Below are 11,761 nucleotides of genomic sequence, written 5' to 3' on the forward strand. Positions count from 1 at the left end.
CACTCACTCACTCACTCACTCACTCACTCACTCACTCACTCACTCACTCACTCACTCAGGCTCCCTCTTACGCACTCATTCAAACCCACGCAAACGTACATGCAGTTCCTACTCGTATGCGTGTCCACACTAACAGACACACGCACTAGACTAGATCTACAGCCTCCTGGTTTTACTACACCTGTAAATTCTGATTCGGCGCTGTTGCACACAGCACTGGTCTTGTCACCGAAACGTGGCGCTGACGGGGACCTGCTCGCTGCTGGGGGGGTTGCTTACCTGGACTGTTGGCTGTGCTCGGTAGGGACTCCTTCGCCTGGGGCCGATCGCAGCTCGACTGACCAGGCTGGCACCTCCACCAACAGCTGGCCGGCTGGCCGCCCCGCTCCGCCTCGGCCCGGCTCGAACCCCCCACAGACCGAGCTGGCGGCCGGCCCCGCCCCGCCGCGCCCCGCCCCACCGGGAGTGAAAGTGGTCCCCGGGATGAAGCCCCCTCCACTGCCCTCTGCAGGTGAACCCATTTGTTGCACTGACCTTCGTCACCTGCTGATGTATATCGGCCTAAAGTAAATGTAAACAAAAGATTAGAGAAGCAAAGGCAAAACGTGTATTTTCACAGGGTCCTTTCCAGTACTCATTTTCTTATTCATCTCCTGAGGAGGTGGCCCTGGCCGAGGATTGAATAGACCGTAATGCAAAATGATGTCGCGCTAACGTTGTTGAATGCACAAACGTTGCTCCATTTGTTTTTATCTCTTGTGTCTTTGCTTAGAGACCTAGACGCGTGGGCGGCTGTGTGTTCCGGAGGAAAAGAAGAGAAAATATCCTGCGGCCGGCTTGTGTTGTGTACGGGGGCACGTTGAGGACGCAGGGCGTGCTCCGGCGGCGCGAGTGCAGAGCGCGCGAGAAAGGCGGAAACTGGCAAACCGATAAGTAGAAAACCGCGGTGATACGATCGGAGTAAGCGCCATCTCGAGCACGTAAGAGAGCCGCTGTACGTCGAACTTACATACGATACACGGTACGTAATTAAGATGTTTGTCAAAGAGGGTGGGGCTACAGTTGAGCGTCCTCCGAATCTGCACATGCACCTCTCGCCATTCTCTGAGCTCGCAACGAAAAACTTGTTCAAAAGGAAACGCCCTTCCACCTTTCCACCTTGCCCCCCCCCCCCTTCCTCCTCTCCTTTCGCTACCCTCACCACACCTCTCCCATATCATATACCGCCCGATGGAAGAGGCTGGCCTGCCAAAGTGACATAACACCGCCCCACCACGACTTCTGGCGGAACGCGCCGCCGCGCCGGTGAGGCAACGGCCGGGCGGGCACACCGGTAGTCCGTTACGCCCCACCACCGCACCGGAGCCTGGGTGCGGCTCGGGGCCTTACGGCTGCGGCTCAAGGCCACGGTGATGGGCCTCCCCCACGGCGGGCGCTGCGGTGGCCCGGCTCTGGGCGGGGCGCGGGGCGCGGAGCACCGACGTGTCGGCTGACACGCGGCGTCTGGGCCTGTATGGACTCATCCTGCGGTCAACGACCAGCTCTACAGCTCACGGCTCGCCCCGCCCCCACCTACGCGTCCAGTATATAGGTCAACGAGTATAAAGCAGTTGTAAGATTGCTGTGTAAATATGAACAAAAAAACTCAGAAGAGCCACATTTGCTGAACAGTGGCTACTATACAGTGGCTAGGATACTATCACCTATATCAATTGCAAATTATTCGGGCCTGAGTTTTCTTGCGTTTTTACTTTTGCATTACAAAATAAAGGATAAGAGTTACTCAAAATTAGAGAAAATATCCGAAAATACCCTTCAAAAACTAAAAAAGAGTACGCTGATAAATAAATTACTCAGCGAGCCCGTCAACACTTTAAAGTGTTTAACTGCTGGTTGTGTACTTTTAAGTGTCCAACTGCACTATTAATTACACTTTCATCAACTGGTCGCACTGATACGAAATAAATTTTCACCTTCGCGCTACTGTCACATCTGCAAGATTACCTGAATATGTGGTCGAGTGAATCTGTGAAGTCATCCGTATAGTCCAGTTCATGGCAGTCCAGATGACACCCCTTTGCGCAAGATGACGCTAAACCTAGCGGTACTCCCGTGCGACGACCTGTCTCGAGGTCAAGGCCGGCCCAAACCAGCCGCCCCTCACACTACTCCAGCTCAGCCCACGCACCCGCGCGGCAAAAGACACGGGGGGGAGGGGGAGGGGGGGACGAAGACGAGTACGTGGTCGAGAAAGAACGTATTTGCACAATGTTGATCGGGTCAAGCTGTGCTATTACGAAAACAAAACCGGCATTAGAAAGTTACAAATTTAAAAGATTAAAATCATAATTTTAAGTCGTCGCGTAGGACGAAATTTTCCAGAACACAATTACGAAAAATGACGCAAAGTTACGACTTAAGGGTTCAATGGAAAATGTTCACGAGATTAATCCTCAGCACGACATTTCTGGTAACATCACAAAATTCCTCGTAAATTTACAAGATTTCTGTAAATTTACAAGATCGGACAAAAATTAAACAAACTGTCAAAAATTTACGAAAAATATCAGTCCCTTTTGATTTTAAACTCGTGTGGTAAACTTTCCTTGATTTATGACGCGCCTTAAAAAGGTGCTGACCACTCCTGTAAACTTATTGCGACGAAGAGGTTCAGAATTTTACGACGTTCTTATATGTAGTGGTCCAATTACAATATTCCGAGCAATATTTAAGTTTTAGACCAGTTACAAAATTTGGCCATGAACTGACAACTTTTTAATCACTGTGAGGCTTTTGCTCTTCGAGAGACGATTCCATTCAGTATTCGTATAGTTCAGTCTCCCGTTTTATCGTTTCGCCCGCCGCCGACTCCTAACCCAGCGCACTCTAGCGGCAGCTGTCGCACCTGCAGCTGCACTTCCTCTAGACGCCTGGCGCCATCTAGCGACGCTCGCGATAACTCGGCGAACGGCACACAAGTCTTGCGCAACGCCGGCTGTCGCGTCGCAAAACTGCCGGCTCTGCCGCCGCGTCTCTCATGCTACCATAGCCCACCGCCACAACTACCACCGCTCACCGCCCTCTGCGCGATGCGTGAGAGGCCCATTCGATGGTATTATCATTTCTCCCTCTGCCCCAACAGCGGCAGGTGGAGGTCCGAAGGGCGGGTCGGGGCGCGGTTCCCACAGTTGTAAGGATTTATCTCTGGGCCGACCGAGGGGCTGGGCGCGCAGGGAGGCCCTGCAGGCGGGGAGGCAGGGCGGTGCTGCCTCGCTCACGATAAAGCACACAACGGCTCCACTTTCGCTGGCTCTCCTATACAACCTTTAGCTCTCTTTCCACTCGGCGGCGAGCGGCCAGCGAGGAGTGGTGGTCCATCGTAAAACGGGAGCCTGAATAAGTGTTGTGATGCGCGCCCACGTCCCCTATTGTTTCCAACCCTTACAGTCTCCGGGGAGATCAGCTGGACTGGACCACGGAACCAGGTCAAGACCGGCGTGGGAAGGAAGCTGTCGGTCAAATGTGAGTCGGATGTAGCGGCAAGAGTGGCGCATCTGCTGCAGCAGCGCACCTCCGATAAGCCTTCACTGCTCTCTTCCCACGGTAAAACACTTAAGGTGTTCTGAAAGACAGTTGAGACACTTATCTCAAATGAAGTGGGAAAGGCTTTAATAGAGGAACGCGGTTTTAGAAGTACGTTTGACTTTCATTTATTTTTCATTGAAAATCGTACAAAAATACACCAAATTCCTATTAAATAATACGTCTAAGCCTATGGGATCGGAAAAGGAAGTGGACGCTACATATGTTCACAATTAGCGCTCATCACAGTAATGGTAACTATGGGCAGGCCAGTTGCTTGCTTAGCTTAACTTAATTGTATTAAGCTCATGCCATTGCAAACAGAATAACATCTACACAAGAAGACAGTCGATACACTCTCGTAGAAAAGCTGGAATCTAGGGTGGGAAGTTCCTTTAGACGTGTACAGGCTGCCGGACTAGAAGCACGGCGAGAATTATCTCACCGTGACGTAGATCGTACTTGTTCAGGCACTGAAGAGCCTAAATACTACATAAAAAGTTTAGACTAGCAATCACTCACTTACTTTCTAACACAGTTCGTACACCGTTTGCTAAGGATGTTCCGCCGAAAGGAAGTGACTGCACAAACCAATCGTTGGAAACAGTAGACGAGATCACAGATAAACGTGGAGTGACTCCGTTTTCCTCCCAAATTTATCAGCAGGACCATTACAATTTCATTCATTAACGCGGCAGAAAACTTACCTCCAAACAAAAATAATGTTGGCTAAATTTTTGGTTCAAAAGTAACAACGTTCTATCGTTAATAAACGAGAATGGACAACATCAGAAAAATATTTGAAGGTTCAAAACTATTCCTTGGTTTGCGTTGGACGCCAACAAGAAAACAACTACTTTGCGTTACTATCCATGTGCCGGAGCCATTTTGTTTTAGCTAATGTGTAAAAGTCAAACCGAACAGACCGAAATCAAAATATACAGCGTCTACAAATTTTCAATTATTTTAAAAGAACTGACAAATATACATGTGAATTATACTTACAGCTTTAACTGACTTCAAAAATGCAATGTTCAGGTGTTGTTTATTTGAACATGTTTCTATACGGACGTCCAAGTTTCGGAGGTAATGTTCAAATTTATGGTTGTGCTAATCACAATGTGGTAGCGATACTAGTTACCGCGACCCGGTCGTCTCGACACAGTCACACAAAAATATTTCGGTGGTTTGCCAAATCGTTAACAATATTTTGTAACGGTTTGAGCAGCGTTAAAACAAATCCCTAATCACGTTCCGCAGTCAAGCTGTAATTATCATTCCTTATGATTTAACATGGGAGTTTGGCCACAAAGAGACCATACCACACTCATCCCAAGGAAAAAATATCATCCGAGTAAATCAAGCTCTGGTCAACGCACACGAACTTTTTTCATCATGGAAAGCACCTGTGCCCCAGGAAAGGGACAGGCTGGGTAAAAGTTGTGACACCCCGTGCCATCGACGCCCGCAATCAGCTGACCCATGTGCGCCGCGAAGTGATACTTGGAGGTCACCTCAGCGGTGGCGCTTATGCTCGTCTCTCTGAAGCCAAAAAGATACATACATTCATAAAAGTGAGCCACTTTGCGGTAGGATCCAAAGCACGCAAAAAACAAAGTGGGTCCACATAAAAAAAAATGCTGTTCATTTCTTTGTTTTAAATGGCTGACTGAGCAAAAAAAAAAAAAATCTATATCCTCCCTTGCCTCCCTTGAAAAGTTATTTTCCCGTACTCTAGTCGCAAAATGTTTGATTAGGCAAAATTTTGTTTGCTTTACATCTAGCAATTTGTATGCAGATGAAATAAACAGTTTGATATCAAAGCTAACAAACCCAGTGAGAAATAAAATATCGATAAATGGTCGATAGTCATCGATTGAGGCAAAAAGTTGACTCGATATCGATTCGATTTTGTCCCGCAAATCTAAGAATTGCCGATTTGAAACTCCATTCGTCACTGGAAGAGAAATCTTAAATTTTTAGCCTTTTGAAGCAAACGCTTTGTTATTGTGAAATTACTTAGAGGTGGAAGGTATAAAACGAATTATAAAAGAACAATCACCGGATAAGTGCGAGGAGAGAGCGCTCTGACTCGCCCAGGTTCTGCCGATGTGGTGCAGCGTGTAGCTCGCAGATGAGCTTCGGCAGGCACGACGTGCGCATGGTCGCCAAGAGACGAGAGCGACCAGCGGCGGCTGGAGACAGGCGTGAACGTGAACAGGCATGAGATACAAGGACATATCAGAGTACAATGACAAGGAAATCGTGTTGAAATGACTATCATCGGTTAGTGCGCATGGGCCATAGCACCATATAGAATAATTAAACATTAGATGCTGCACATACCCTTTACGCAATGATATATATTTCAAGAAATGACCCCGCTGTAATAAAAACAATAAGAAATATTCCTCTTTAAATATCCAGTCAAACATTTACAAGCAAGCAAACGCAGTGTTTAGTATTACTTGCATTTGATCGCCAATGGCACACTACATCATAAAGTGAATGTCCCTTTTTCGTGTGTTTCGTCACCATCAATGAATAAGAAGAGCACAGTACAAAACAATGACACTTCTCAAAGTTCAAACCGCTCTTAATTGTGATTTTACAAACGGACAGCGCACGGCTGTTATCGTTTTAGTGGACCAACATGTACGGAGTACAATAATATCCCAAGACAAGAGATAGCTGCAGCCTGCTGCTTCGGAGCCCTGTCGCCGCAGGTGTTTCTGCAATTGCTACCGAAGGTCAGAGTGGCAGCAGTCCAGCCCAAGGCCAGCAGAACAGCGTGCTGCTGCACCGCCTCATCTCAACGTCGTAATTGTCCCTTGCAGCAACGAAAAGCCTCATCCAAACAGCTGAGATCTTCCCCAAGTTAAAAAAAAATAACAATATTTACATTAAAATATATGGTTATCGAACGTAGAGACTTGATTGCATATTGCTGGATCGCCGTATGGGCGTTTTACAGAGTAAAGAGTCAGACCCATGTACAGCTGGGTGTGCAATGAGCTCATCAGCACTGGGGTGTAAACCGTAGAAGAAGGTTACAGACTTTTTCGTCGCCATACAATATTCACTAGCTCGATGCGAATATGGCTCAAATACATTCGCAACAATATGGCGTTCTCGTGCGACAGTGCACCAGAGCTGGCTCCGCGCCCGCAGCCCAAACAAGATAAAAGCTTCCGGTTATACTCACTGAACAGTTTAGCAGTGGCCCCACCGCCCAGGTCGAAGACATCTTCGACATCCTCGCCGTCCTCGTCATCCTCGTTGTCGCCGTCCTCGAGTGAGTTCTCGGCTCGAACCAAGTCGGCCCGACGTAGCGGCCCAAGGTTACCCGGGGCCGTCGGCGTCCTCCTGGGGTCCTGGCTGGGTGGCGAGGGGGCGACCACCGTGCCGCCGAGGGCGGTGAACACCGAGGACACGAGGGATGAGTAGTCGGCCGAGAGCAGGACGAACAGCATCAGCAGCAGGGCCGCCCGGAGGGCGAGGCGCTCCATGTCACCGAACTGGCGCCATCCACGGCCTGGGGCAGAGAACTAGGTCAGGCGCAACACTTCCGCGACGGCCTGTCCTGACTGATTACGTTAAACGGCGTCAAAGCGACCCGACACAGCGGAAAGCCACACGCCGCACAGACGCACATGCACACACGGGGTGCATCCACTTCACGCACGCGTCCTGTACTGTAAGATTGAGAGGTCCAGCTCGGCTCGTCTGTTGCCGGCCACCACTGGGGGCCCCACACCGGTCCACTCGTCGCCAGCGGCAGCGGGCTACGCCGCTATGGCCTCGCGGGCGTAACCTTGTGGCTAGCCTATACCCGTCTATAACCGCTGCTGGCCAATAACTGCGGAATTTCTGTTCCAGATGGTTTGGACGGTGGATTTCTTTTAGAGGGCACACATAGACGCGGCATGGCGAGTTGTTCTTAACACACACCTACCGGTGAGAGAAAATACTCGAAATTTGCTTCGGAGGTCTCAGCCAATGGTTCAGAGTAAAACATACCGAAAAAAGATTGCAGGTATGTAAAATTAAAAAAAAAAAAAAAAAAAAATTCACACGTCGGCCTGGTCGCAGTGGTCAGAGCCTGTTGCCCACAGTATATGGCGCATGACGCAACGCGTTCTCAACACACATGCACACACATACACAAAACAGCGCGCTCACACACACACACACACCGCTGTGCGCAGCCAAAGTCTTCGGAGCTCATTATCTGGGACGGTGCAAAATCCCCTTACAGCCATAACCTTTCGTCTTTAAAAAGCTCTAACGTTTCAAACTTTCTGTCACCACGAGAAAAGCAGAGCTCTGCAGGTGAAGTCGACTGGAGCTGACAGAGTCGCGGCCAGCTGCCAGCTGTTGGCGACCTAACCTCACCTACCAGCGCTCCGCTCGGCAGCACGCCATGACCATCACACACTACAAGCACACACCACTGGCCTCCACAAGGCTTCTTCGGCGACTGCGGCGCCACGACTAAACGCGACGAGTTGAACACAACTACTGCATTCGAACACGTTCACTCTCACTACTCACTCGCGCTAAGGTGTCCCCGGGGAGGCTCCGGCCCGACTGCTCACGTTCTGCCTCGCTGCTGAGCTTCCCCCTCCCCCCTCTCTCCCACCTCTGCTAAATTCAGCAGCGTTGCCCCCCACCCCCTCACTCTCCCTCCCGTTCCCCTTGGCCTACTTCACTCTCCCTCTCACTCTCTCCCTCCTTCCTCGCCTCCTGGAGGTAGTGAAAGTGGCGGCTGCCTCCTCCTTTTTCCCCCTCTCTCCTTAGGGCCTAATGTAAGACAAGGCTGTGCTCGCTCCTGCGTTTAAGTTCCTGCATGCATTTGAAAAGAAGTTAAAACTTGTTATTCATAGTGTACATCCTGTGTTTTTTATGCCGTAAAAAATTAAAGCTGCAGCCCACAAGGAAGATCTTTCAGGTGCAAAATAAAGCAAATGTGTATGTGAGAAAATGTAAGCAAAGTACTGGGTGGCGGTGAGCTATGACGTGCTTTTTTCTCGATATTCTGTACATGTGCAAGCATGTGTGTGGGCAGGCTTGCCTACCGACTCTCACCACGGCGCCGTTTGGGTATGGGTATATAACTCAACCGCACGCTCCTGCACCAGAAAAAATACGGCTTCAAACACCCACCAAGTAATGCTACGATTAAACTTAACTCCCAACTTTAACAAAGTTTCTAGCCGGCACTTACAATATGCAAGTAGTAGGCGACCAGCATAGAAAGAGCTTCCTAAATTTGCGCCTAAGTTGCCACAATTCTTTTTAGAATCTTGATATTATAACGACATTTCCGAATATTCCAGCTTACAAAGAAGTTCGTCACCTACCTGCAAATAGTTCATACAATCGACGTACCCTACTTCACCACTCAGTTGACAATACCTGCTCCTAGTGCTCCTGCTCAGCGGAGCCTACTCGCCGATAGTCATCCACTGTTCAAAATTACAACAGTAAAATAACTACGGAATGGTCTCGTAATTTTTATAAAGTGCGATTCTGTAGGCTGGACTGTACCTTTTACTGGAGGGAATTAAGTTCTTTGCAAGCAAAATCAAGTCTTTGTTCCTCAAATACCAGTCGAACAAATTTTGACCGTACTATGAATTTACAGGACGGTCTATTCTGTTTCTGGGTACAAAATTTTTAACAGGTAACTTGTCATTATAACTAACTCAACTCGTCCCTCATTTCATTTGTTTTAATTTTTAAAAGCGTTCTGGCTAGAGTCTGGGCGATCTCGTAACAGCATTTACTTTTTTGAAGTCTACTCGCGGAAGTCAGTTTTGCCTCTTTTTATTTTATCCGTCAAAAAATTGGACACTGATTGGGGCTTGCAGGAACCATATTTTTTTAAACGGATAGTGAGTTAACCAAGTTGTCTGCTAAACACAGTTTTCCTACCTAAACACAACTGGACTATACTGTAAATCCGGGGTGTCCAACAACTGTGCGACAAAAGGTGCCCGACGCTAAAACCTGTGCAACTTAAGTCGCACAGCTGCTGGACACCTTTTGGTTTGGCTTCCTTTTCCCTGCACAAGGGTCCGGGCCAAGCCTAGGTAGGGTGTCTTGTTGTTGAACACCCCCCGCTTGGGCTCCTCTGCAAGGAAAGGGCGCCAAACTACAAGGCGTCCAGCAGCTGTGCGACTTCAGTTGCACAGGTTTTAGCGTCGGGCACCTTTTGTCACACAGTAGTTGGGCACCCCGGATTTACAGTGTACTCGTTTTGTGTTTCATGTATAGTGCTGTCGCGAAGGCGCATAGCACAGGCGAGTGCTGCACACCTACTACTGTACCTCTGTACCTTGTCAACAGAAGCTGCCAGGCACCGGGAGCGCGAGGGTCGCTCCATCCTGGGCCGGCGCCCCGAGGTGTTTGCGATCTGTCGTCGGCAGCCGATCGCACTAATTCGCGCCGTGTCTTTTGTTTGTGTCGCTACTGCTGTTTGTTTGCGAGACCGCCTGCATCGGAAGGGACCACAACGAGCCCCTTCTCCTCCCTTCCAAAGCTTTCTTGAATATTCATGAAGAGGATCGCCGCTCCTTTTTTTTAGGGGGAGGCTCTATGGAGGTCGCTAACTACTGATCGTTAAACACTTGTCACAACAGCGGCGGCTCATGGCTGCACCCCCTTCCAGCTCGCTTCCAGCGGCCACACCCCTCTACCTATGGAGCCGCTCAAAGCTGCGAAACGCAAACACAGCCAGCAGATGACATGGAGTGTCGTCCGCACCGCTAATGTCCCCGAGTGGATGTATAATCAAACAAAACTTCAAACGGGCCGAGCGGCGCGGCGGTTTCAAAAACAGGCGCACATGATGAAACACAGAGCGGGAAATAATATCGACGGAAAGGCTCAATTTGTCGCGCAGGCACATTATAAAATCGTCGTCTGAAAACGTCTATCGTCAAATTAGCATCGCCGCACCGGCGGGCAGGAAGCGACTGTCCATCTTGATAGCGTCACCTCTGCTCTTTTAACGAGCTCGTGATATGCACTAAACACCCCACACCCAACCCCCTCTGCCTCTTATCTCGTGCGCACAGTCGATCACGATCGGACCCTCGCCAGACCGCGGACCTCCATGATGGACAACTAAGACTACTTGAGCGCGAATCAAAAACACTCCAATTGGCGACGCTCAGCCGCTGTCGGAGGTGACGGCTTTTGGTGGATAGCGTTTATTCCCGAGATGTTTGAACAACTTACTCTGGCCATGTTGTGTCAGGTGTCCTCGTGGTCATTAGGACGACACGGTATCGTGCGGACGCAGATAAGCACGGGGTCACGAAGAAGCTCAAGTGGCTTATGAATTATGCAGCCCGAGGCTCGCATGCGATGGAGCAGCTGACGGGTTCACAGAGGTGCGAGCGTAGGGGGCCCGCCACGCCCCGCCACGCCCCGCCACGCCCCGCCACGCCCCGCCACGCCCCCGCTGCAGGGCCGCGCATCACCCGCAGGAGCTGGGCGCGGAGGGGCGGGGCAGAAAGGGGTGGGGCAGTGAAGCCCGAGCCGAGCAGCAGCAGCGGCACGGATCTGTAATATTTGTGTTAGGATTATTTGTGGACAGCAAGAGTGAGAAGGCATTGCAGCGCCAGAACCGCGAGACCTGAGTAAAACATTAACACGTTTCCGGTAAATGTGCGACGCAATGCATTTGCACACTTTATTTCATCGATGTCCATTTTCTGAGGACATAGGCAGTAGGTTTCCAGCTGTTCCACGCAACGGTGCGACCTCCCGCCCCTTCCCGCCCCTGTCCCCCTGATCGAGCTGTAATTATGACTAATGCAGATGTAAAAGTACTAAACGCTATCGCTGGTGCGCGCGCGCTGCTCGCATTAAGGGGTTGGGCTCGTTGGCTGGTCACGCCCACACAAATGTCGCGGTCGCACGCTTCACAGGACAGATTCCTCCAGGCCATATACCACATGCGGGTGCAGTGCATCCGCCTAGAAAAAAAAAATGAACGTATATATATATATGCACCACAAACCGAAGCATCAAAGTGACCATCACATCCTTATATGATTCTAGTGGTACCGTGTCAACAAATTAAAACAAAATGTTACCCAAGTCTATACATAACACTAGCTTTGTTTCGCACTTTTGTGACAATCGCTCTCGGCAAACCACTCCTGTC

At 49.8% G+C, this 11,761-nt stretch overlaps 2 protein-coding genes across 6 annotated transcripts in view; both read right to left on the reverse strand.

The window, feature by feature from the left end:
- Positions 1-364, reverse strand: part of LOC113204135 (uncharacterized) — a 4,496-nt gene extending 4,132 nt beyond the window's left edge. The window contains exon 1 of the mRNA XM_026419163.2: positions 280-364. The gene's annotated coding sequence lies outside the window, so the exon portion shown is untranslated. The remainder of the gene's footprint in view (positions 1-279) is intronic.
- A 3,321-nt stretch (positions 365-3,685) lies between these two features.
- LOC113204123 (uncharacterized) lies at positions 3,686-8,216 on the reverse strand. Of its 5 annotated transcripts, none has more exons than XM_026419145.2 (4): positions 8,137-8,216; positions 6,788-7,117; positions 5,645-5,777; positions 3,686-5,124 (listed from the first exon to the last, which is right to left on the reverse strand). In XM_026419145.2, the coding sequence occupies exons 2-4, from the start codon at positions 7,089-7,091 to the stop codon at positions 4,953-4,955; spliced, it is 609 nt and encodes a 202-aa protein (XP_026274930.1). In that variant the 5' UTR covers positions 7,092-7,117; positions 8,137-8,216; the 3' UTR covers positions 3,686-4,952. The 5 variants fall into 5 exon arrangements, with proteins under 5 accessions (XP_026274930.1, XP_026274933.1, XP_026274931.1 ...); XM_026419148.2 differs by having other exon boundaries at positions 8,034-8,150; XM_026419146.2 differs by lacking the exon at positions 8,137-8,216 and adding an exon at positions 7,982-8,128.
- Between the last annotated feature and the right edge of the window lie 3,545 nt (positions 8,217-11,761).

This window comes from Frankliniella occidentalis, unplaced genomic scaffold (genome assembly GCF_000697945.3).
Source record: "Frankliniella occidentalis isolate FOCC.00 unplaced genomic scaffold, Focc_3.1 Scaffold21, whole genome shotgun sequence".
Taxonomy (NCBI): domain Eukaryota; kingdom Metazoa; phylum Arthropoda; class Insecta; order Thysanoptera; family Thripidae; genus Frankliniella; species Frankliniella occidentalis.

Excerpts from the sequence above, each read along its gene's own strand:
- LOC113204123 (XM_052264711.1), bottom strand. Across the intron at positions 5,778-6,787 it reads GGCCACTGCTAAACTGTTCA|CCGCCGCTGGTCGCTCTCGT; the intron begins GTGAGTATAACC and ends GCCTGTCTCCAG. Across the intron at positions 5,125-5,644 it reads TCTCTCCTCGCACTTATCCG|AGAGACGAGCATAAGCGCCA; the intron begins GTGATTGTTCTT and ends TTTTGGCTTCAG.